The 26,723-nt window shown below is 41.5% G+C and overlaps 2 protein-coding genes and 1 non-coding gene across 5 annotated transcripts; all 3 read right to left on the bottom strand.

The window, feature by feature from the left end:
- LOC119558091 (synaptic vesicle glycoprotein 2B) lies at window positions 1-20,979 on the bottom strand. 3 transcript variants are annotated; one of them, XM_037871301.1, is made up of 5 exons: window positions 20,521-20,979; window positions 18,698-18,917; window positions 4,267-4,440; window positions 3,356-4,103; window positions 1-2,170 (listed from the first exon to the last, which is right to left on the bottom strand). In XM_037871301.1, exons 3-5 carry the CDS (start codon window positions 4,301-4,303, stop codon window positions 1,030-1,032), a joined length of 1,926 nt encoding a protein of 641 aa, XP_037727229.1. In that variant the 5' UTR covers window positions 4,304-4,440; window positions 18,698-18,917; window positions 20,521-20,979; the 3' UTR covers window positions 1-1,029. The 3 variants fall into 3 exon arrangements, with proteins under 3 accessions (XP_037727229.1, XP_037727228.1, XP_037727230.1); XM_037871300.1 differs by lacking the exons at window positions 18,698-18,917; window positions 20,521-20,979 and adding an exon at window positions 10,940-11,127; XM_037871302.1 differs by lacking the exons at window positions 18,698-18,917; window positions 20,521-20,979 and adding an exon at window positions 6,788-7,253.
- Window positions 20,980-22,892: 1,913 nt separating this feature from the next.
- On the bottom strand, window positions 22,893-24,506 carry LOC119558092 (60S ribosomal protein L17). The gene is made up of 2 exons (XM_037871303.1): window positions 24,410-24,506; window positions 22,893-23,416 (listed from the first exon to the last, which is right to left on the bottom strand). The coding sequence occupies exons 1-2, from the start codon at window positions 24,488-24,490 to the stop codon at window positions 22,937-22,939; spliced, it is 561 nt and encodes a 186-aa protein (XP_037727231.1). The 5' UTR covers window positions 24,491-24,506; the 3' UTR covers window positions 22,893-22,936.
- A 1,406-nt stretch (window positions 24,507-25,912) lies between these two features.
- Trnaf-gaa lies at window positions 25,913-25,985 on the bottom strand. The gene has a single exon. It is a non-coding gene; the product is annotated as a tRNA-Phe (tRNA).
- Window positions 25,986-26,723: the final 738 nt, after the last annotated feature.

The raw sequence follows: 26,723 nt of genomic DNA on the forward strand, positions 1-26,723 counted from the left end.
TTCGTGGTTTGTTCTTTTTTTTATTAGTTTTTGTTGTATATATGTAGCGTAACTTGTAATAACGTAACTAAATTTTACAAATATTCTTTCACTTCCTGTGCTTTGGTCCTACATGACGAAAAAAAAAACAAAAAAAAAATTGGTTTTGATATATGTTTAATATATAGATAAAGTTATATACGTATGTGTTTTACATTGGATGCATTAATAATAGCAATAATAACAACAATAACGGACAGCAGGGTGGCGAGAACGATGGCGATACTATGGACCCGATAACGCTCATGTTCTTCTGGTTTATGGGTTCTGGGTTCGGATCCCCTGTTCCTGGCCTTATCTTTACCGTTACTCAGCCCCTCTGCTGCTGCTTCAGCCGGCGCCGGCGCTTGCCAAATATATATTACTCTCTACATATCGTACATAAACATATACATCGACTTCTATCGATCCTACCTGCTATATCTTCTCGCTGGCTTGGGGTTTTCTTTGTTTATCATCTGGGCAAGATGATGCCATCCAAAATCGGATTCTAATCTCTCTCTCTCTTGATATATCTTCTATATCATCATTTTTCTTTCCTCTCGATATGGGATGGCCTTTCTCTTGCCACTTCTCTGATTGATTTTTGTTGGTTCGTTTAAATTCCAATAGATAGATAGATATTTGTAGGGGCGGGGTGTGGGGTTGGGGCGTTTAAAATTAGACACACAAAGAAAATCGTTATTGCTATCGTTAAATAATTACTGACGATACATATAATCGTGTATTGTAGCTCACACATACCATATATACACAGATAAACCCCGATCCTCTGGCGGGATGAGGCGAATGGAAATTACTTGTGGTTCGGTTGGGGGGGGGGTTCTGTTAACTATTTCTGATTGGTATTTTAAATAAAAAATATTTAAGCCATACGTCCTTAGCCCAAGATGATAAAATATATCATCTCAAAACAGGGCATATGGTAGTTAGTTTTAGAAGAAGGTTCTATGGGTCTTGGCTGGGGGCTATCATTAGTTGTATAGGCATTTAGTTGAGTTCCTTGCGCGTCGTATTGGGCAACAGGAGGCACATGAGACCGCCGCCGATGAGCAGACCGGACACGATGAACGTGGGCGATGGACAGGCGTTGTCCAGCAGCGTGGCGATCACGATGTTGCCAATGATGCCGCCCAAGCGGGCGGCCACCATTGAGATGGCCACACCGGTGGCCCGCAACTTGGTGGGGAATACTTCGGTGATGAGGCAGTCGAGTGCCGCATTGGCCGCCGATATGGCGCCACTGAAGATGGCCGAAACGACCAGATTCTGAACGGAGCTGCGCACAAAGTACATCAGCGCCGAGCAGATGCCGGCGGTCATGGTGCCGGCAATCAGGAAGAACTTTCTGCCCAGCATGTCCATGCCCAGGATGGCCATCAGATTGGCCGGCAGGGCGGAGGCCAGCGATATCAGCGATTCCATGAACACTGATTGCGGTATAGCCGACGAGCACTCCTTTTTTGTGATATCATCCATGGTCTTATGGACCACATAGTCAGTGACTGTACAAACGTCGGCCGATTTGCCCGGGAAGGCACTCTCGTACTCCTCGTAGCGATTGAACAGCTCCGGGAACCACATCAACAGGCCATAGTAGCCAATGTGGAATGTAAAGTTGATCGTGATCGAGACGATGGTGAATCGCAGAATGGGCGATTTGAACAAGGCGCGACTGTGATCGACCATACCGGTGATCATGCGGCTATACTTGTTCTTCGAGCTGCCATTGCTCTCCAGCAGCTTCTCGTCGACCTCCAGGTCATAGACCATATACTCGTCGGGCCGACGTTTCGTATTCGTAACGAAAATGCCACGGAAAATGGCCAGGGCGCGATCCTTTTTGCCCCGCATCAGCAGGAATTTCGGTGATTCCGGCAGGTAGAAGAGCAGAAAACCGACCAGGAACGAGGGCAGTGAGCAGACCAGCAGGAAAATCCTCCACGAGTTGTACGTAAAGTAAGGCGTTATGAAGCCGATCGATCGGGGAATAATCAGCCAAGCCAAGCTGGCCACGAACAGGTTGCCGAACGTCCAGAAGGCGGCCATGAAGCTTAGCATAGAGCCGCGCTTTGCCTTCGGTTGAAATTCGGCGAAGTACGACCAGATCACAGGACCACTGCCGCCCAAACTGCAAAGAAAGAGGTTTATTGATTATCGACATGTAATCGAAAATATCGATAAGTAATCGAAGCGATTTCAGTACATTTTCAATGAGGGAAGCATGAACATGTATACTACGCAGTAATACCGAAAAATGAATCTATACCACTGTGTTGCCATACCGATAACTAATAATTCGATATATTTATTTCGAATATGTTTTCAAAGGTACCTGTGCGTATGCGCTATTTTTTCAGTATCTTATTACGTATACGTAAAGTATTTAACATTTTACGAAAACAATCAAGTATTTGGAATCCAACGAAAACAACGAATATTGCAATTGTGAAATAATTGTTGTCAGTTCGCTGTGGGTAATTAGCAAACGATTGGCAAAAAATAATGTTAAATATAGGTGAGCATGAGGGGAAACCGATGACTAAGCGTCAATGTAACCCAAAAGCCAGGGGGCCAAGGCCTGAACTGAGATTTCCCATTTGCCTGTGGTGTTTCGCTGTATTTTTGATCATTTTTGCGTTCGTTACATTTTGGGCCATTTCGATCGGACCCGGGGATTCGAGCCTTTAATTAGCATAAACAGTCACGACATTGCGGCTCAAATATTTTGTTGTTATTTATAACAGAGGTAATTGAATTAACACTTTGCCCCGGGTTCGGGCCCGTGTGTCACTCGATCCACAAATCGATCACAGAGCGATGATCCATGGCTACATAGAGCGGTAATATCACCTCATCGATTGGGTATTTTTGCAAGCCACCGAGGCTCTTGTTTGTGGGATGTCAGATGGTAATACAATCATATCAAATAATAAGAAAAAAATCGGAATACTAATAATGTATCATTAAGAACTGATACGCTAAGAAATAGATTAGCAATTGGTTGAAAGAAGGATACCATAAAGAACTGAAATGTTGGCTAATGGATTATCGATTTGGAAAACTATTAGGTTATCATAAGGACTTACATATATCGTTAAAAAGCGGGATATCATAGAGAACCGGTATGTTAATGTTATGTTATGTTATAAGCATATTATAAAGAACTGAATAACTAAATGATTATAAATTTGGAAAACCAGAAATAAAATATATATACTAAGATGTTATCATTTGGAAAAAAAATACGATTAGCTATAGATCTTATTTTGTAGTGTTTTTTTTACAAGGGTCAGGATAGATATAGGATACTCACGCTGCACCATTGAGGAATCGGAAGAGCATGAATATGCTGTAGGACTGCGAGAAAGACGAGGCGACGATGCAGAGGGCGTTCATAAACGAGATGACGATGAGTACCTTCTTGCGGCCAAAACTGTCGGCGATGCTGCCCCAGAAGTAAGCGCCCACCATCATGCCAATGAAGATGATCGAGTTCAGCCAGCCCTTGGTCTCCGTGTTCAGTTTCAGGTCACATTCCGCCGACGGCAGGATGAAGGACATCGAGATGACGTCCATCTCCTCCGAGGTGCTGACCAATCCGCAGATGGCCAACAGTATATAATGGAACTTGCCATAGCCGCACAATTCGATGGCCCTCTCAAAGTTGGCGACTATCGGGGCGGTGGGTTCCGGCAGGGGTATGGACTTCTTTCTGTCCTTGCCGGGCTTGCCCCCCTTGCCGCCGCCGCCGCCGCCATTGCCGGGTGGCCCATGACCCCCGTGACCCCCGTGATCGGGGGCGTCCCGCTCTACGTCCTGCTGCTTGCCATTGCTGGCATGGCTATCGGACTCGTAGCCGCGATTGTCCGCCGCAAACTGATACTCCGGCTGCTTGGCTCCGGTGCCCAAGGAGTACGGCTGGATGATCGCTCGGTTGTCGATGTGCGAGGTCGCGTTTCCGGTGGCTGGGGCGTTGACCTGGCCAGTGGGATGGTTGCTTGCTTGGTTGCTTGCTGCGCTCTGGTTGTAGTTTGGTTGTAGTCCAGCTTCTACATTATAGGCTACAAATGGGGGTTACAACCATTGGTTAGTCAAGGATTGTGGTAAATAACTTAAACAACTCAAAAACTATTAGCAGGGATTTGAAGATCCACTCAATAAATATTATTTCAAGTCTAAAACTTTTAAATCTTATAGTTTAAAAAAAAAATGTATAATACTTACATTCGCTTTTGCCCTTTGCGGAATCACCTTCTACCATTCTATAGTTCAGGGGTTTTTTGGCTTCTTGTGCGCGTAGCAAAAAAGAAATTGGGATTACTTGTCGGGGTTTTTTGGTGGCTGTTTGCTCTAAGCTCTGCTTAGATGGGTACAGTTGTGTCTGCCTCGCTTAGCGGTCTGCAATTGAAAAGAGAGAGAGAGAGATAGAGAGATGTTATCGATTAGTTAACATCATCGATCGATCGATTGATCGTTTCGACACTTCAAAACAGGGGGAAGTGGTTTAATTTAACGCAATTGGGCGGCAATTGAGCTGAATGAATGAACGATCTGCTCGTCGCGCACAAACAACATCGTAATTGATTAATAAAAAATTATGCCCGAAATAGTCGAGAGCACAGAAATTAACCGAAAGTGTCGAAGGCGTGAAAAACCCCCATTTCGGGTTGACATTTTTATTAAAAAATAATTGGGGAAGCTGAAATTTGTTGTATATTTGAATGCCACTGATCATGCAGTGGGTGGGGGTTAAATATATAGATATTACAAACATGTTTAGGCATAATTAAGTAGTGAGAATTACTAATTAAATATTTATTTTTTGGGAAATATTTGTTATTTGGTTGGTAATTGAAACGAATTGGAGAAAATAATTCGATGAGAGGAAAAGAGTCTTTACTCGAACGGCTTTTAATTAGGAGATTTGCGATTTTCTTTTGCTATCTCAGCGATAATTTAAAATTCAGTTCGTGATTTATCTTTCACTTTATTCATTAGACAGGAGCAACAACAATTGCAAATGGGCATCAGAAATCATTTGATTCGTATTCGCATTCGCATTCGCATTGAACCTGAACCTGAACCTGCCGTACGCATGTGCAATGAAGGAGAACAGGAACCGAAACCGCATCGGCAACACACACTGGGAGAAAATATGGCTATTAGCCAATTGAAGTTAAGTATAATCTCTGGCCAAACTTCCAAACGCTACACTAAGTCTTAAGCATTACAAATTTTAAACTTTCTAGACTTTAATGTGAATCATCATTTGTATCCCCCCACAATCTTATAACATTTTTGAAGAAAAATATCATATCCTATCATCATAGGATATCATTGTTTTAAGATCCATTCCTAATTTGCATCCCATTTCGTTTTGTGTAGGAGCGAGTTCCGCAACTCTCAGCTGTTCGTCACTCGTGGGTGGCTGTGTTCCATTGCCACTGCGTTCCGTTCCGCACTCTCTCTCTTTTAAACATAAACACAATCGCCAGCAATTAGCCATGTTTTATTATGAATATATGCTGATTTATGCCCTGGACGACTATTAAACGTAAACACCTACACCTACGCTTCCGCAAACCGGAGCCACATGGCCCTTCACCTGGCCTTCGTACCAGTCCCAGTTCCACTCCCGATCTTATTCCCATTCCCATTCCCATTCCATTTCCCTGGAAAGTACAGTCGCATCTCTAATAGCTAAAGCCATCCGGGAAATATGATTTACAATATATTTTAAACATATTCATTTAGTTTCACTCGCTAAGTTTGCTCCCATCAACTTTCGCATGGAACCATGATTTATGGAAATACGACGCGAAAAATGTTCTATCCATAGAAGTACGACTGTATAGCTCTACGATGCTATGTATTAGCGCCATAAAAAACGCACCTGTTTCCAGTTTAGCTGTTTAACAAGTCGCATTATAATGATTGTCTTTTTCAAGCGCGATTAAAGCAGCGCAACTGGAAAAACTGCGTGTGAATGGAATATCCCGGACTTGACTTGGTCCCAGCTTTATAGTCGGGGCCTCAATGTCATCCGATTCCGAATCCAAATGCGATGCATGTGTTTCATGCTAGGAGAAGGTAGAAAGGTAGGAAGATATGAAGGTAGGTAGGGGGCCTTAGAAAATGGACCGTACTTGTGCAGTGTTTTGTTTATTGCGCCTTTGCATATATCTCAAATTAATTAGCACATAAAACCAAGACCCGGCTCTAGACTTCGGGGCACTCAGCCAGATGATATCGGAAATAGTGCGGTTCGAAGTCTGAATGAACCCATAGAACTACAGATTTAACAAAACATTTGTGGGAATTGAACCACTCAATCGATTACCAAACCAGTGCGAAAAAATGACTCAGAGAAATTGTTTAGATTCTCTTTAAAATGGATATGTAAGCAAAACATTTCCAGGCGCTATTTTGATTTAGTATTATAAATAATGTCAATACATCTGACTATTATCTGTAAAACCGAGGTAAAATATTTTTTTTTTTTTTGGGTATTTTCTTTTTTCAGACTACCTTTTATTTGATCTTTAGGAGTTTGTAAATAAGGGTACCAAAAAAAATTCTGAGGTGGTGATGATCAGCGCTTTCCTTTTATTTATGTATATGTATGACTTCCGCTTGGTTTTTTTTCTACTAAAGTTGCAATTTGTAGTACCGAATATGAGGTTTGTTAATTGGTAGTACTGCTAAATTAGCACAACTTTGTTTTCGATGATTGGCATTCCATTACCTGTTGGCTGCTTTTTTCGGCTTGTGTTCGTTTTTGACCTGGAGATCTTTGGGTTTGCTTGCACCTGTGTTTCGGGGGGCTTATTGTTTGGCAATTAATTTTTTTTCTGCGTTCTTTTAAATATGAACAAAATGTATTCTTTTTGCACCGTTTTAAATATTTGTTTTTACTGCGCGGTTACGCCCTGTATTTTTGCACTTGTTTGGTGTTTGTTTGTTTTGACTTGATGGCTGGTGGATTAAATTTTAAAAAAATTGCTCGTCAGCTCAGGGTGGACGACTGTTTGTGTTTCTGCTTGTAGTGGATCTTGGTGTTGGTGGTGCGCGGAGTTCTCAGCGAGGTTTGGCAATTGTTGCAAACTGGCGAAAACATTAAAACCGTTGGCTGGCACTCAAGGGGCGACTGGCAAAGGGCATCGAAATCGATGGTTGGACGAAGGAAATTCGAATTTCTTTTCTTTTTTTTTTTTTTTTTTTGGATGCTACGATGCTTATGATATTACGAGCTGTGGACTTAAAGCGGCGCTTCGGCGTTAGCGGTCTCTCGATGAACGTTCGGGCACTTTGAGCGGTGGAAAGTATCTGAGCGGTGTTCGACGTCCGCTTAAATACACAGAAATCGCATCCGCGGAACGGGCGGCAATGGAACGCGGCTTATCAGCCGCTCAGCAGAGTCCCCACCACCCCCTTTTACCGTTGTGCACCGCCTGGCCGTTCCATTTCCGGCGTTCCGCCTGCACGCGCGCGCGCTCAATAATTGAAATTCAAATTGCGATCATCGCCGAGTGCGACCAGCAATTGCAAATCAATTAAATGATAACACTGAAGAAAGCAAATCAAAACAAGAATTGATCAGCGGATCAGGGGAGTGGCCTCGATACGATTGAATTCCTCCAGAGATCAGGACAAAAGAAGAGGAAAAACGCAAGCACGTTAAATATCCCTAACCATATTTTAATATGAATATAGTAATCCTCTAAGAAAACTTTCTTTTATATAACACTAATGGAAAATTTTGCAGAAAATTTTTTTTCTTCTAGCAAACTCACTTCAGATTCACTTGCTTTATGTTTTATTTGAATCTATAAATAAATAAACCGTTTACTAGTTTGGACCATGGCCAAAATTACTGAAAATGGGAAATGTCTCATAAATCAAGTTTATGACCTCGAATATTATTGAGTTGTCCGCAAAAAAACCATATTCTTAGGTTTTCCAACTGATAAATGGCTTGAAATCTCTTGCGTTATTCTGAATGAATCAATATTGTTATTTGTTCAGTTCGCTAGAAGCATTACTTACGGTCTTAAAACAATAATAAAAACTGAATGATTTAGGGACAATTGATGATGCGTTTAGGAAAGAAAACCCCAAAATCGTGACCGGATCGTGATCTACCTTGATCCCCAAAATCAATTCGGGTGAGTCAAGTTCAGTATAATGACCATCGATCGCATAACGTAACGCAGCCCGATGAGAATTCAAAATTCGACTTGGGATCCCTTTTTGCGAACAATTAACGGCAACAGGCATCGGCTTAAGTGATCAAAAGAATTATACTTGAGACTTAATAGCGACATTATCATTGTTGTTGATATTGTTACATATAGCCAGCGTATATATGTGGATTATACGTATTGTTGTCATGGCGATTACTGATACTACCACTCGATCGCAGCGAGCAATGATCGTGTAAGCTGGCCATGTGACTTGTGAGCCTCAAAAAGAAGAATTGAAAAGTGCTTTTCAAAACAAAGATCAAGAAATAAATGATCTATTAGCGTTTCTAAAGTGATGCAACTTGAGGAGCTCATTTATCATTATATCATGCGAAATAAAATCGATCAATTCTGTCTAATTGCTTAATTGTTAGCTGCATATTGGTGGGAGTTTTTCTCCCAGTGAGTCATCTGTTTTTTTGGGTTGTTTATGCGGGCTTCAAGATCGCGAACAATGGAAACCCCAGATGGTCCAAGAACACCCGCCCAAGAAGACGACGTGACTCTCTCCAGAGTCGAATTCAGATTGGGGCCTTGCATAATGGGCGATTAGTTCGCAGGTAGTCGTAACCTGACGCTAATTTCAGTTTGCTTCGTTTGGCAAAAAATATCGCACCTCTGACCCACAGAAGAGCCGCACAAAAGATTGGATGCCAGTGGGGTGCGGAGTGTACGTGTTCTTTGTTCGGTTCTCGTTTCGCTTAATATTTGCTAACCGTTTGTTTAAGCCGCCCACAATTAATTGAATTAGACATTGTTTGTTGTCACGAAACGAGCACGGCTAATTGAAAATTATGCTAGATGAGGGACAGCTTAAATTGCGATCGTAATAAATGGTATAGAAATGAATAGAACTCAATAAATACCAACGTAACGTTGGGGGCCTATGGGTTCTTGCCCAGACTAAGGGCCCCATGGTTGCTGCCACCGCTAAGTTCAATTCGGGGCGTATGCGACCATGGTTGAGTTTAATCTACAAACAATAACAGAGCCGATGGGCCTCTATATACAAAAATAAAATGATTTCCCACATATACAGGAACATATATATATGTATATTCTATATGCACATTTATCTGTTCGTACATATATGTACTGGCTATTGTTGCTGAATGTTAATCAAACTGCGTGTGTTGGAAACTCGTTCGAATCGGTTTTATTTTTTCTTATTTCGCCCCCAGAGCATGTTGTTGCCACATCTTCGGCTCGTCTTCAATTGAAACCAAACCAGCATTTGTGCTCCTCTGGCGATCGCTGCACAAACATTTCAATTAATTGACCACTTTCAATTAAAGACAATGTGCGAAACGAAAACAAAAGCCGCCAAGAGAGCGTGAAAATAATGAATTCGAGTAACGAATTACGAGGAACTCGGAATTCCGATTTGGGTATCCAATAAACAACGGATCGGATCGGATCGGATCGCCTCGCTCTATGACTGATAATTCAAAACAAATAAACATGACTAATAGGCACCACAGATCGCGCTGGAGATTTTGTTGTCGAGAGAGAGTGCGAACAGCTTTGGGTCACAGTGAACCCTCTCCGGAAACGATCTACCAGCCCAGCAACAAGTTCCCAAAGTTATTCCCGATCCGTGTGATTCAGAGGACCTGTGTACTGAGCTGAGCTATGATGAATAGACCCGCTAAGAACTTATTTGCGTCACGAATTTTTGACAGAATTTTTGAATGGCGAAATATTCCATAGTTATGCCAAGGGCACAGAAAGAAATTCGTAGGATTAGGAAACTTTTGGAGTCTGAATCAGTACTTGTGACTTTTTAACAGAATGCACTTTTGGAGATATATAATCTCAAGATATCCCCTTAAATTCCATGGTTATGGCAAAGGCACTAAAAGAATTTCGTAAGATTGTTCAGTCTGGTGACTTTTTAAAGAATACCTCTTTAGAGATATATAATCTCAAGATATCCCCTTTAATTCCATAGTTATGCCAAAGGCACTAAAAGAATTTCGTAAGGTTTTTCAGTGCTGGTGACTGTTTGGAGATATATAATCTCAAGACATCCCCTTAGATCCCCATAGTTATGCCAAAGGCACTAAAAGAATTTCGTAAGATTGTTCAGTCTGGTGACTTTTTAAAAGAACACCCCTTTGGAGATATATAATCTCAAGCTCTTGAAAAATTCCAGAATATTTTGGAGGGGTCCGAAACCTTTTGGGAACTGGAGGATTACGAATATTTGCATTAATCAGGCCCAGGTGTTTGCCTGCCTTCCGTTTTTTTCTTCAATCTGATATTCACTTTGGCAAACGAAATAAATGTTAATATTGCGATTTGCTTATTCCACTTGTATTCTTTTTTTGAGTTTTGAGGGGCGCGCGACAATTTAGTTTGCATAATTAATTTATGCGTATTTGTTATTTTCAGCTGTTGCAAAGTATTTTAAACGGCAAAAAAAAAAAGGAGAAACAAAAATATTGGAATAAAAAATATGGCATAATGCCCCTGGGAGGCAGAAAATAATTTGTTTTGTGCCTCCCTGAATCGGAATCTGAATTTTATTTATGGGCAACAGGAAGACTTGCGCCGCCTGCTGAATCACCTTGCCCATTGTGTTTTATCCTTTTGGGGCAGGGGGATACACTCGGGGGATATACCCGGGGGATATACCCGGGGGGGATACGCACCTACTAAACTGCTGCCTGCTGTCCTTGTGCCGACGATGTCGACGATTTCGGTTTCGAAAGAGTGCTGTTTTCGAAGAGATTCGATGCACGGCGATGCGGGCGAGAGGAATCGGGATATACAGATCACGGTATCACTGGTTGGAGGAGCTCCACGCGGCTCCAAGAGCGATTGGACAATGCGTTCCAAGTTTCGTTGGGTCGACGCTTTTATAATCGCCAGCCAGAGCCACGCCCCCCTCCCCGAACCCGGCCACGATCAGCCGCCCCTTTTCTGATACTTTTTTTTCTCGGGATGCTGACTGTTCTGCCCGCTCTTCGCGTTTCGCGATCTCACAATCTCTGTGTGTGCCTGCCACTCTCGGGGGCACTCGGTTCTTAGCTTGTTTCTGTTGTTTCACTCGGTTCTGTTTCTTTTTCGCTATTTTTTTTTTTTTTTTTTTTTGGTCGCTCTTGACGTTATCGCCAAGGGATCGGAAACCAAAAAAAAAAAAAAAATAATATAATAAAGAGATGAGATGGGGCAGCATCAGCGATGTCGCCCTCCGATGCCTATCACTGGGCTCTCAGCCGCTCTTATCTTCCTGGCTGCTCTGCTCGTAATCGCAACAATGTTCGGGTGTGGGGGTGTACGGGTGTACGGGTATAGCCATGTGCCGGTTGTGCAAAAACAAGACTTGCAATCTTTATGGCTCGCTTCAAATGCAATGCTCTTCCTCGATTGTATAACTCGTAATTGGCCAGCACTAAGGGCTTGCCAAAAAGTATGCGAGTATTTTTGTGCGAGGTCCTTCGCGCCGGATCGGGTGCGAATCGGTTACAAGCGGGTTGTGGTAACGGTTTGGACATTGACGCATCTTAAACGGATTTCGGATGACTGAAGCATGACAACCAGCAAGGCTTTACGAAACGGTTATACATAGGTAATATATCAAAACATAAGTGATACATCAAGATGATACGCATCCGTTAGGTTGACGATTCATTACGTTGGGCTAAAACCGCATTGGTTTTTGAAAAGCTCATAGGGATTATATTTAAATCGCTTATGAATTGGTTAAAAATTATTCTCTTATCCAACGAATCGCTTAGTCATGGGCATAGCTGGACATGAGTACGATTTCGAAACGGGTATGAACCAGTTGAGCGATCGGTATGGACCAGATAGGGGTTGATAAGGGGTTGATCATAGAGCGGTACAAGTACCATGGTTAAAATCCAATCGGATTTCGAATCGACATCGAAATCACGGCAGGGTGTGCAGGGTCCCAGAAATCGCGCGTCAACAATATCCAGGCGATACAGAAATAGCTCTACGAATATATATATATTAAATATATATGGTCATATGGTAAGTGTGCGTGCGAATTCAGTGCCTCTCTCGCGTTTTTTTTGTCGCCTCGCATGTGTCGGAATTATTTGCGTGCTGGTCTTTCGCCTCCTCGGCGCCCCCAGAGCCCCCTAAGAACCCCATTCCCATACCCCGATTCCCGGGCGGCGGCCAAAGATCTACGTAATTTTCCAGTTTCATAAAAAAGTATATCTTTTTGTGTGTGCAAAGGTTTTTTCCGCAGCCCGCTGCCATGAAACAGAATCGAGAGCTCGTCCAAGATCAGCAAAACGAATGCTAGACAGTTTTCCATATCGTATAGATTTTGGGAATAATTGCACGGAATTTTTATTATTTTGGGTTATTTTTTACGTATTGGATTGGGAGAGTGTTTTATTATGTTATTTTCAAGATTCTGAAATATATGGCAAAGGACTCAGAAGAATTGCCAAGTCAATATGTACGTCGCGAATTAGCACAGTACAATGGTCTTTAAATATTCGCGCGTTTGGACTAGGGAACTTTGAGATCTAAAGAAACCGTATTTAGTCGACACACATTAAGCGTTTATCATTAAATGGTTGACAATTAGGTCAGCAATCAACATTAAATACTCAATATTTAGCAATCAACAAGCAGCATTCTACATGCCACATTAAACAGTCAATAATTAATAATTAACATTAAACGTTTTATACCTAACATGCAACATGCAACATACAATATTCCACAAAAAACTCAAAAATTAAGATCATTAAACATTTTACATGTTTGTTTTTGCTAAAATAGTTTTAAACTAATGTAAATGTAATAGCAATAAAATTTACAATTGACCACGTGATCGATAATTAAAAAAAAAAAATGTATAATTCCCAATTAGTTCTAGCTTAATATTCATGACCTAGGTGCTATGACAGTCGATAAACCAATTGACCGGAAGTTCTGGGTTGGTGTTTGTGAAGTGTTTACGGGAGATATAGAGAGATGCTATCATACTGCAACTGGACTCCAGGATGCAGTGCATCAAGGATCTGCCCGGGTATGTACTTTATACATAGGTAATAAGTTGTGAAAAATTTTAAAAACAAATAGTAACTAATTCCCGTGTTAAACTAATGTAAATGTAATAGCAATAAAATTTACAATTGGCCACGTCATCGATAATGCCAATTTAAAAATTAATTACTTATAATTCCCAATTAGTTCTAGCTAAATATTCATGACCTAGGTGCTATGACAGTCGATAAACCAATTGACCGGAAGTTCTGGTTTGGTGTTTGTGGAGTGTTTACGGGAGATATAGAGAGATGCTATCATACTGCAACTGGACTCCAGGATGCAGTGCATCAAGGATCTTCCCGGGTATGTAATTTATATAAATACGTAATAAATTCTGAAAAATTTCAAAAACAAATAGTAACTAATTCCCATTCCTATAATCCATTGCGCATGCAAATTCGGTGGCTGCATTTTGCCAATGCAATGTGGATCAGCTAAATTTAGCGACTTTTTTATTTTCGTCACTCATCTTTTGCAACTCGGAGTGGAACCCAAGCAAATATTGGCCCAGCCGCCCATCCGTGCGTCCAAGTTCAGTGATGTTTGCCCGGCTGTCATCACTCCCAGTTGGCTGTCGGCCCTCGTGACCAGGCACTCTGCTTTTGTTTCTCATTTTTGGACAGCCCGATGTGTGTCCTTTGACTGTCAAGGTCCGTATCATCTTAACTCGTCTTCAAACGCCATCAAAGTCAAAGTCAACTCCCCATCCAAACCAAACCCGTCCCTTCCCAAGTCATCACTCCTCCCCATCTTGATCTCTGTGTACACTGCTCCTCATGTGGGACTGACGTCAGTGGAAATTTGTGTAGACTTTATGAGGCTGTGGCTTAAAGTTTGTTGATGTTTTTTGTGACTGCTGCCACTGGGGATTTATGGGCCACCCACACGGAGATACTCCGCTTATCGGCGAGCCGTTTATCAGGCATAAATCTGCCTACTCCGGCATTTCTGCGCCGGAATCTGGAAAGAGTTGGACCCCACGATCTGGGTTCTTAGCAGAAAGTATGTATCTTTTGGAAAACAAAAATATTTGGTATACCAAACGCCCGCAATAATCTTTAAATGAGTTAAGATCATGGAGATTTTCCTATGTTTCATATCAATTAAAAGCGAAGCTAAGAATTCAAACAAGTTGACAAGAATCTCAATCATTTTTAGAGCTATGCACTGCACTGATCTTGCCTTGAACTATCTACACAGAAATAGATTCAAGATCATGGGCAAATGCTTGATTGTTTTTCCGCTCTCTAAATAGGTGAAATAGCATTTGATTGGTTCTCCATTGATTCTATCCTGACTTAAAGTTCTAGATAAACGATGTACCCCCTTGGTAGCTTACTGATCCTTCAGTGATCTCTATAGAGACATGATCTTGGACAATTGCTGGCATTAGTCTAGCTTATCACCCACTTTGATGGTCTATCTTTAGCTTTACGACCTGTAATTTCGGTGAGCAGCAACATTATAACGTTCAAAACATCAACATTATAATTGGCTTAGTGGGGGCTTTTTCCTAACGCTCTTGTTTGGATTTCAGAGCTCCACTGACGCAAAACAGAGAGTTCTTTGGGTCACGTGAATCGAAAGTGCCAAGTCACTTTTGGCTACGCAGTGTCTATGGTCCAACTGGTCCCCTGGTTTTGCCCCTTAGCCCCAAACCCCATCGGAACCCCTTCGGAACCCCTTCCGAACCCCTTCCAACTCCCCTTCCCTCCAGTCAAATGGAAACCGAAATAAATGCGCACAGCTCGCGGGCTTGATTAATCATTGCATGCTCAATATCAATTAAGACAAGGGGAAAAATACGAGATCGGTTCTCTGCCCCAGAAGGGGTTATATCTATATGGCTTCATGGAAAGAAAGGGAAGGCGAAAGCCAAAGAGAATGGGTTTGAAAGAGAGAAGAAAGGGGAGGAGAAGCATAAGCGATGACTAATTCAAGGGGCTTAAGCAGAAATCAATTCAGTGCCCAATTTCAACAACATCGACCGATACGAAAACAACAACCAGCAGAGAGTGGGGCACATTCTACATTCTGCATTCTACAGTCTACAGTCTACAGCCTCCAGTGCGAACCGGTTAGAACCGATGCCAATCAACCCGCTGAACCTTTAAGGCAGCTACGTCATCACAATCAAAAAGGGGCGACACCGAGACGAGGCCTTCAGTTCCGCAGATCCATTCGGAAGCGATCTGTATTGGATCCTCAGGTCATTTGGCAACGCATTCCAAAGAATTGACCAAGGAACACCACCTTTTATTAAAAGCCGATCGAGATATTCAGACCCTTAAATCATTTTGAAGATGGTTTCCAAATAAAGTAGAAGAAATCTTCTGCCTGTAGAACTTTAATGGATCCTGTATAAATGAAAATCATACACATTCTGCAAAACACATATTGTTCATAAATCAAGAATACGTTCTCGAAGTCGAATTATATCATTTCGGAAATGTTGAAAATAATGAGTCTCAATTTCATATTGCATTTTCTGGTATAAACAATAGCCGTTTTGTAAACATTTCTTTATTAAATCATATACACAAAGTACTTTATATAGCTTTAAGTTGGATTATTTATTGTTGCTCTGTATTCCTCTGATTTAAGGTCGAATATTGACTGCACCGCCAAAGAATTTTGAGTTTATTTACATCAAAATAAGATGACAAGTGGAAGATACTGATGTGGTATATATTTTGTATCAAGATCATTGTAAGCTCTTTGCCTTATATCTGTAATTACGCAGCTGTTTGGTGTTTCTTTGCAGAATTTGTATACAAAATCAGGCACTACTGCTCAAGATCCCTACCTATAGATATGGCAAAGCACCTAGATATTTCTAGTTGCCTCTAGTTGATCGGAAGCTGTCATTGCATCAATTGGAAGACGATCTCGTGAAACTGAGGAACTGTCTGCTTGAGTGCTTTTCCATTGCAGAGTCATTTTTATGTTCATTTCCATTTCCATTTTGATTTTGATTTTGATTTTAATTTAATGCCATTCGCGAACAGGTTTGTGGCGCCCGAGCAGGGACCACAATGGATATGACAGCAATTAGAATCTGCCACATGTCGCTGGGCTCTTTGTTCGCCTGGCTCTATGGATCTCTAATACGAAACACAAAAGGGGCATCGCAAAAGCCGAAAAGCACTTGTTTTGTTTAGTTCAACGCGGCCTTTGCTTGTACTTGCCATTTTCTGTCCAACTGTCGTGCGGGGACTTTGATTTAAAATGTTTATCTGGATTAGGGCCTTCTGCCGCTAATGTAATCGAGGCCTTTTATAGCCACTACTTGAAATAGCTACTGGATCAACAACGGGGCGACACGAGCCACCCGAAGGGCCATAAAAAGTTAAACAAACGAGCGAGGCCCTCAACTCAACTGGATGACTTTCGGCGCAAAACATATAGACTGGCAAATGCATATACAATATATATATATATATATGGTACATGGTATATGCACACCCAGAGATATTTGCATTCTGGTGACCCCGAGCAGGCAAAAAAAAAATGTATTTATAAGACTTCCCCACTTCAATGTATTATTTGTGTGCTAAATACTGGCAATAAGGGGGGGCCAGAGCAGAAAATAGGTGGGGCGAAGGCGAAGGAGGGATCGACGGTGCTAGAGAAAGTGTCAGATTGGTGACCCCCAACAGCCTGAAATTGCTTACGTGGCGGGTTTTATGAGATTTCCCTGGCTCGTTCATTATTTGTTTGCTAAATGCACAGGAAAAACATTATCGTTGCCGATATTGACTGCTCAATTTTCGCATACTGTTCAAATAAACGAACTTAGCTTAATCTTTATTGAGTTCAATCGGTATCTTATTTATATAGGTTATAGTACTTATTTATTTAAAGCTTATGGATAATAAGGGTGGGCTATAAAATAAGCTATTCTCAGGTATATTCTTATGACAATATTATAATTTATAGTTAAGATTTTGGAAGTACTCTCAATGAGATGATATGGTGAACAATTTGTCATGTTTTCTACGGATAAATTCCGTTAAGGAAAGGTTAGATATATGTTTTCAGATGCATAATATGCTACTTAGCTCTCATGGTCTGAGTAGACATGTGTGTTTAGTAAACATACACCCCTATTAAACCCCTCCTTGAATCTGTGATCATTCAGAGCACTGCAATTATGCAGCTAATTGCGCAATTAAAGCAGTTGCATTTGCAGTTGCCTTGCATTCGCAGCCCCAAAAAAAAACAGAATTCTTTGCACTGCCAGCACAGACTGTATCTGCATCTGTGGCCGAATCCGAATCCGAATCCGTATCCGTGTATCTGACGCTATATCGAGGAACTTTGCGCTGACCCAAACCAATTCGAATCGGTTCGAGCCGCCTCGCCGCCCCCCAAAAAAATCGGAAAGAGCGAGGGCCAGGCAGAAAATAAACAAACAAATAAATAAATAATTATGGCGGAGAGCGATCTATATGCGCTTTATTTTAGTCATGCCTCGAACTCGAAGGAAATGTTTGCCCGGCCAAAAATAAAGCGGCTCGCAGTTTTCAAATTTCAAATTGGTCGCGTTTCAGGTTCAAGAACATTTGTGCGTTGCGTTAGAGATGCTAGAGATCACCATGAATGCATTCGCATAAGAGATATAAAGATACTATCTAGAGATGGTGAGTATCTCAGCCCCCATTCCTCGGAATTTTGGACACTTCCTGGTATTTTAAATTAATCCAAGTATTTGAGAATGTGGCGCCAGAGCTGTCTGACCTTTCTACTTCCTCCTCAAAGCCCCCATAACCATATTCTCCCTTTCCCCCGAAAACGCCGACACGTTTCTCTTGTCTTATCTGCGTGCAAATATTTTGATTAAATTGTAACTTCCCTAGGATTCCATTTTATTTCTGTTACATTGCTCTGTCGTAAGAAATTCGCTGCCAGTGGTGATTTAACTTGTTTGATTGCCGACACATCAAACAAATATTCATGTTTTCCATGTGGTTTTTATGCGAAATGGCGAATCAAATGCAATCAGAAACGATTGAGTGGCCAATTGGATGTGAGCAGTGGGAAATCGATAAGGAAATCGAAATCCATATGGGTGTAAGTTAACTAACCAAATTTATTTTATAAGAGATTTTCTTTTGGGTCACTGGGCGTATACGTAATTTATGCGGCATGAGTAAAAGGTAAGGAGATGGAAAAACAAATGCCTTTAAAACTCATTATAAAATAGCCCATCACTTAAGATAATATCTATTTCAACAATTATATTAAGTTTTACCAGAAACAACATGTTTTAATTTTCCTCTCACACGCTGTAATATCAGAAGAATTGAAAAGAATCCATACATCGTCGTTGCAAATCTTTAAGATATGCAAATCTTTGACTTTGAACTCACCTCTTCGCGGCAGCGGTGGGCGTGGCAATGCACAAGTCTCGTTATCGGCGCCCTTTTCACGTCCTTGTTATCGGTGTTATCGTTATTTGGTTGTCGATTGAGCTGCGATATTGCTTCCATTCAAATAGTTATCGCTGGTTTTTGGTGTCGCTGACTATGTTTTTACCCGTTTACCCTGACTCTTCTAGGCGCCTCTGGTTTGCTTAGTACTCGAAATATACTGAAACCCATAGGTAAAATCAATCATCAACCATCGGATTCATCTTTATAATCCCTTTCCTATCGTCCGGTTGTGCACATGCGATCGGAAGATCCACGCGATCGGCACGTTTCACCCAATTCTACCCAACGGCCAAAATATAAACAATACGCGACACGTGAATCGCGAATCGTGGATCCTCATGTGGCCCCCAGAAAGCGAAAGTCTTTCGTGCGAAAGAGTGGGCAATAGCACACAGGGGCAGAAAGAGACGGAACTAGAGGAAAATTTGTTTTGCCAAAAATGAAAATGGAAAAACTGATTCTATCTTGTTTATTTCGGACACCCAGTGGGTGAGTCTGCTTGTTATTTCGATCGTTTTTAGTACGTATATACTCCGTTTTGTTTATGTTTTTATTTCTTTTTTTCTTTCCATTTTTTTTTTGAAATTTTTATTCGTTACTTACGCACAGAAAATGTGCTATGTCTGTGATTCTTTACTCCCTATTGACAAGCCATTATGTGGCAGCCTTTAGAAATTTGTCCCATATCCGAGGTATTGCAAAAAATTTTCCTATACCACAATCGGTTATTCCAAGTACCCGTTACCCGTTGCAACCGGTTAAACCGGTTCCGAGTGTTTTCAGCTTTACAAATATAACTCATCCCTGGAACTATGAGTTTTATTTTTCAAATTGTTGCCGAGAGCTATTTCCGCCAACAAGTGTCGTCTTTTTCGTCTATATTCGATTCTAGGCATGGGAAAATTACGTGCCCGAATGACGCAGCACCTTCAGAAGGATGATATATGACATATTTATAGCCGAATCGCATCGTATCGGGAATTTGACTGTCCTTCTGATGCCAATGTGAGGTCAATGCGGATTGGTCTGCCGACAAAGTGCCGAAAGAGAGATGATCGGATAGAGAAGAATTCGGATTCGGAAGGTGGACCGGACCTGTTCGGTCTGGAATGGGGCAGTTCAGACCCACCACATGGGCCAGACCGCTATGAGACTGGGGTAAAAATACACACTCTTTTCAGGGAGGGGGTCCAAGTGCTGACGTTGACATTGGATGACGTCTCGTCGGACTCGTCGTAGGTGTATGGCTATTTGCCATATCCTATATATATACATATATCCATCAGATCGCTGCGTGATGTCGACCAATGTCGGGCCAAATGAAATGAGTTAGCCTAGTCAGTCTACTGGATTCGGACACTCGGACATTCCTCACTCGGTCGGACACGTGCTGGGAGTACCTGGGTGTACTTCCACCGCAAACAGTCCGGATTTATCTAAGCGGAGCTGTTCCATTTCGAATTAGCATGTAAATACGAGGAAAAACAACGGCCAAGTGAAATTATTCCCACAATTTAAATGCAAATTTTGAGTAAACAAAACCAGGCGCACAATATTTACTTGTGTTATTTTCCACACTGAATATGAAATGATATATCAATCAAATTATATGTAAATATTAGAACGGTTATCCGCCCTCCTATTGCAAAACGCGATCGCTGGTACAGTCTGCATGGCGAGGGGTCATCGCTGCGATAACGATAACCCTTCGCGAGGGCCCATCTACACTACGCAATTCTGTGTGGAATTTGAGTCCTTACTTTGTGGCTATTTTCCGCTTTGGTTAACGTAACTCGCATTTCTATCCGTCGGCCGTGTGCTGTTCCTTTTTATTTTTTCTTCTTTTTTTTTTTTGATGTTCGGAATTGGAAACAAAGTTTTCCGCTGTTTTTTCCAACTTGTACGATTTGTTGATGCTTTCGCGCTGAAATGTGTTTATAATTTGGACTCTTGCCAGGTGCTTTAGTGGTTCGATTCTCCTTTTATTTGCTTGGTTAGTGCTTGTTAATTTTTTTGTATATATTATTTGTTTGCCTTTAGTTGTAATTCATTTATATTGATCTCTTCACGCTCTAGAAACGCTTGCATGGAAATCGATTTCAATTGGTATTCGCACCGCCTGGGAATCGGAATAGGATCACTAAACGATTGATTTTATGTGTAATTTTTATTACGCTTTATTTGTATTCGTTATTCTTGGTTTCTTTTATTTTTCAAAAATTTTTTTTTTATTTTTCCAACGGATAATCGCAGATTTCGTGTGCTAATGTCGCGGCTTGAACTTTAAAACTGAAAACGAACGAATTTCAGATGTTTCGCATTGTTTAGTGCGCTGTGCGAGAGCTCTATTGTTGTTGCAGTTGTTGTATTATGTTTACTACTGGCTAGGTGCAGCACGGCAGCGACGCCGGCAGAATCCGAGTCCGAATCAGAATCCCACCGATCCCAGCCCCCCCGGGCAGCCCCCCAATGTCCCCACAGCCCATTCCCATCGAATGTCTCCCCACAATGGAGCGCTCAATGAGCTTGAGTGTCATCCACTTAGGAAGCGCCAACCACTGAACTCGCCACAACAGTACCAAAAAAAAATATAAAAAAAATACATAAAAAAGGAAAAATAAAATCAAAAAACACAACAACCACTACAGCAATGAACTGGGGACGGCGGCAGAGGTCGATGTCGACGTCGTGGCAGATGATTATAATACAATGGACGAGATAATGCGAGCGATCATGTAAATTAGATTTGTCTCAGTTCAGTTCAGGCAACGTTCGCTATTCGTTAGGTGGCCGAATACACCGAATACACGACTTGACATGCCGAAGATCTTAAAGATCCCAGGGGGAAACAAAAAAAAACAAAAACAAAAAACCTGCCATTTATTGCATTATTCCTCTCAAGTGCTCTTCGTTGAGTTTGAAGCTCGGATTTCATTTCCATTTGCTTGTTTTCCTTTCATTTCTAGGAATAGGGGTGGTTTTGGGGGGTGATTCTTCAATGGAATCAATGATATCAAGCTGCTTGTGGGCGTGGCATTCCAGCGAATGATTCAGTACGAAATAAGTAGAAGTAGGAAAAACAGGGAAGAGCGCTCACGTTCACCGAAAATAATACGAAACGCTGGCCAGAGCCAGAAGCCCAGCAAATTGAAATAATTCAATTAATTTGCATTGTAAGTATAAGTACGGCTGAATTGTAATCAAAGAAAATGTGGGGAGGCTGGGTAAACGAGTGCGCTACAATGAAATCAGTTTAAATGAATATGCCAAGTGGCCACTCGAAGGCAATTGATGCAAGTGAATGCGCGCAAAAGCCACCGAACATTCCACAAGCGCTCTGCGGAAGGAAATAAACTGAGACTAGCCTGTGTTGATGGGCAAAACGTTTTTCAAATTTAAATCTAAAGCGCGCGCAAGTCGCTGGCGCTAGCTAAATTATCGATAATGTATCGGTAGAGGTTTTTGAATGCGCTGAAGTGTTTTTTCTGATTTTGGTTCGTGTACTTGCTATGTATAATAAATTGGGGTGGACCATATTATTATATTTGTACGTTGGTTTGTGGCTTAGCTAAGTAGCCAATTTCGCAGCCAACTTATAGCATTGTCATGAACCCATCAAGGGCATTCTTTTAACGGATGTTGCAGAAAATTCAATAGAATGTTTAATAATAAAAAGGAAACAACCCAAAATTATCCTGCTACATTTTGAGAGCTGCTGTGATGTGTGAAAACTTCGGACCAAAATTAAACAAATTTTCTATTAAATTTGTTTGGAACAAAGCAGGGATAACCCCAATTAAACTAGCAAAAACATGTGATATTTTAAGGGCTAGTCAAAAAGCCTTTTAAAGACAAAAGAACCGGGTTTCATATTACAATTGAATGATAGCGATCGAGAACCCCACTTCGAGTCCAAGTCAGATGTACGAAATAGCAATTATCTTTATTGCTCTGCTAGGCTATCAAAAAAAAAGGATTATAGAGTTAAAAGCAAAACGCATCACATTTTCCAGGTGGTCAAATCTCTGGCTTGTGCTCTGTATTCTCCACGTCCGCGACTTCATCTCGCACACTTTGAACTTCTCTAAGTTATATAGATATAGATTTAGGATACAAAAAAAAAGAATGGAGCTTCAGTAGTTGTCACCGGCTTGGGCGGCTGGCCCAGAACACATTTTATTCAGAACGCAACATCTTCTCCTTCTGGCGCTGCAGCTTCTTCTTGGAGAGCTTCTTCTTGGTGGGCTCATCGTCGGTGGCCTTGGAGACGACCTCCTCCTTCTCGGTGAGGATCACCTCGACGTGGCACGGCGACGACATGTAGGGGTTGATGCGACCATGGGCACGGTACGTGCGGCGACGCAGGCACTGGGCGCGGTTCACCTGGATGTGGTGGACGACCAGGCGGTCGGCATCCAGACCCTTGCAGTCAGCGTTGGCCTCGGCGTTGCGGAGGAGCTGCAGCAGGAACTCGGCGGACTTCTTGGGCCAGCGACCCTGCGTGGTCTTCCACTGCTTGGCCTGGGCACAACGACCGACTCCGCCGTTGAAGCGACGGAAGGGCACGCACTCCTTCTGGTCGATGACGGCCTTCAGGTAGCGCTGGGCACGGCGCAGGGGCATGCGCTTGATGGCCTGGGCGGTCTCATGTGTGTTCTGGAAAAGGGAAAGACTTTCATTAGTTTGTGATGCATAACAATGGTTTGGTGATCAAGTCACAGGGGGAGAAAAGCTTTATTCTGTGCCAAAGTTCAGGTAGAGACGCGAGCATTGAGGGCCAACACGCCGCTGTTTTACAATGACTGGAGTTTGCTTTGGGCACAGCTTTCGATCAGTGATCTTCCATGGAGAAAAACCACCTAATTTAAAACTGTGCCCATAGAGGAAGGAATTCAAACTCAATTCATATCATGTTGTAAGACATCAGTAGACTATTTCACTACAAAATATGATATTTAAGAAACTAAAAATGTCAAATTCCTTAAAAATTGCAATGGTAGATATTCAGAATTAACTTGTAATCAACCTAAAATGGGCATTTACTAATCAACTTTTCATTCCTACTATCAAAACACATCTCTAAATGATTAAATCATAATCAAATATAATTTTTAAGATATCCATAGCAAGAGCCCTGATTAAACCAAAGAAACGACATGAAATAATATCACCATGAACAGTAGCTGATAGATTTACACTACTTGAATGACTAACTAGTGATATGAATTTGATTTTATAGATTCCTGGATAGGTTTCTTTGAGATTTCTAAGATCTGTGCCAGGCTACAGGTAGAGACTCGCTCATGGAAAGCAGCAGGCCGCTGTTTTAGCAAGGCTGTGGCTTCGCTTTGGGCACACAGTTGGTCAGTGGTTGTCCAGGATGGAGCAAGCACCTTTTAAATAGGCATGCCGGAACAATGATTATTCAATAGGTTTCTGGGTTGTGGTCGAGATTTTAGAAGAGGGCGTCCAGAGATCTTGGGACTGCACTCAGCTGATGAACTCGCCCTCTTGGGGGATTCGTCTAGCAGCAATGCAAAAGCGATATGCTGCACAATAGGCGGGCATTCACTGATTTAAGCTGCAGAGGCTCTCGCTCTCTATATATGTCTAAATCCTTTTTTTCTTGGGTTTTTGGGGACTCCTCACCTTGAAGTGCACACGTAGATTGGGCCCGCGCGCCTTGCACGACTTGGCCACGTTGTCTGACTCGCGTGAGTAACGGCCCATTTTTCAGTATCTGCAAGAAACACAAGCAATTAGTTAAATCTGCAGATATTTAGAAACAAAAATAAGTGCTATATCCGGTCAAGATAATAGTATTTAATATTTTCTTTTGAGCAATACTACATGCTGATTTACTACTTTATTTAAATAGGAAATATAAATTTAAGAATCGATTCAGCTTTGAGACTCTTGAGAAAAATCTTAATTTCAAAGTACTTATTTTTGAACATTATAAGTTGATCTCAAAGCTGAATGTATATTTTTTTGAATTTTGAATTTTTGAAACTATTGTTTTGACCGCCATAGTACATATAAGGCAGAGAAACAAGATTATCCCTGATTTTCAGGCCCCTGGCCCGGCTTTTTGGTAAATTGTAGAGGGCCACCTATTTACGCTGCGGTCGTGTGGTAATCTTTTAAGAAAATAACCCATATAAGGCCTACTTTCAGATAATAACGCCGCCGAGAAGGCGGAAAGTCAAAACACGTGCAAAATGAGCGAGAAAAAAAACCTAAGCGGCTGCCTGCGAGTGTGTGTGTGTGTGTGCTTGTGAGCGCTCCTGTAAACAACAACAATTCCGGGCGACTTTTGAATTAAAATAGTCTAAAAACTTGATCAATCTGTCCAGTTTTCAATGGAAACACTTAAATTGAACAAATTGCTGAGATTTGGGCAACACTTTTGCCTTATCCACACACACACACACACACGCAGGGTGAACAATGACAACACACGCATTTCTGCCACATTTTCCACTATATTTCACAGAAAAAAATAATTGTGTCGCTGAGACACATTTGATTATGATCCATTTCATGTATTTTGTTTACATGTTGTAAGTTGGTAACTTGGATTTTTGGCCCGCAGGCCCACAGTAAAAAAATATGTAAGAAAAAAATAGGTTTGAACCGCATTTTCTGGCCGGCCAATTGGCAGAGTGGATTTACCACACAGAATTTCGCTGCAAACACAATGTACACGACCGCAAACGTACCGGAGTGCCCTGGCTACAAATAAATGAGTTTAAAAACAATTTAAGTGGCAATTTCCAGTAAATAACTCGCAAGGCACATGCACTCACCGGAAACGTGGAACGAAAAAGAAAGGAAATGGCACTTTTAGTGTTGGAAATCGAATCGAATTGGCTGATGATTGGGAAAAAAGACTAAAAAATACCAAAATCCCATTGGTGTGACCCGACTGGCGCGCAAGTGCTTTGCAGCACTGTTCATTAAGCGACTGCACCCACCACCGCTAGCGTTGCCACTAAACTAATATTTTTAATGATACGGCAATACGGCCAGCTGACGGTTAATAAATAAAAATTAAAAAATAATCTTAATACAAGAACAAAATAGACAGTAGATGATGATGGTAAATCTTAATAAAATAGGGAAAAAGAAGAAGAAAAAAATATTGCTTAATGCCGAAACCCGGGATTGAACCGGGGACCTTTAGATCTTCAGTCTAACGCTCTCCCAACTGAGCTATTTCGGCACTTGATAATCCTCTATCTTAACGACTGTCGAGTGATAAGAAAGGCAATTGGGATTACTAATCCTGATTTAAAAAAACTCAGATAAACTTAGTCTGAACCCTAGAGTTTATTTTAGTTATATTGGCTTTTTAATAAATGGAATCTTCCCAGAGCCGTCGTGCATATATTATACAACTTATTTATAAACAATGGTGCCGCCGTTCACCTGGTTCACCAATTCTCATCGATTTAAAATCAAATAAATTTAGTTAAATCATAAATATTCGTACATATTATTGGTCCAAATTAAATAGTGGGAAACAGTTCCGTTTATTAAGAAGAGCTCATTGGTAGGCTTTACAAAGTTGAGCCAAATTTGTGGTTAGCAGTAATTGGTTAAATTGCTTAAGTAAAAAAATGGATCCGCGTCATTTAAGCCTGGGAAACTTCCAGTGTTTTGTGGTTTTGGGCTATATGGAAAATAACTAGCGCCCGGGGGGCAATGCATTTTAATTAAGCGACCCGATAAAGTCGATCCAGGTGGAAGTGGAGGCCATAAAATTAGCCGGACTTGACTGGATTTTGGACGCATTGTCCCTTTTCTGTTAGTCATTTATTAGCGCTTTCGTTCTGGACACGACCGTAAAAGTGCCTGTTGCTAATCGGCCAGAGATCACAAAAAAGACTGCGGATCAAACCGGTCGAGGAGGAGGTACTCCAATACCACTCAACACTCACCACTCACCACTCTCCAAATC

Source organism: Drosophila subpulchrella, chromosome X, assembly GCF_014743375.2.
Source record: "Drosophila subpulchrella strain 33 F10 #4 breed RU33 chromosome X, RU_Dsub_v1.1 Primary Assembly, whole genome shotgun sequence".
NCBI lineage: Eukaryota > Metazoa > Arthropoda > Insecta > Diptera > Drosophilidae > Drosophila > Drosophila subpulchrella.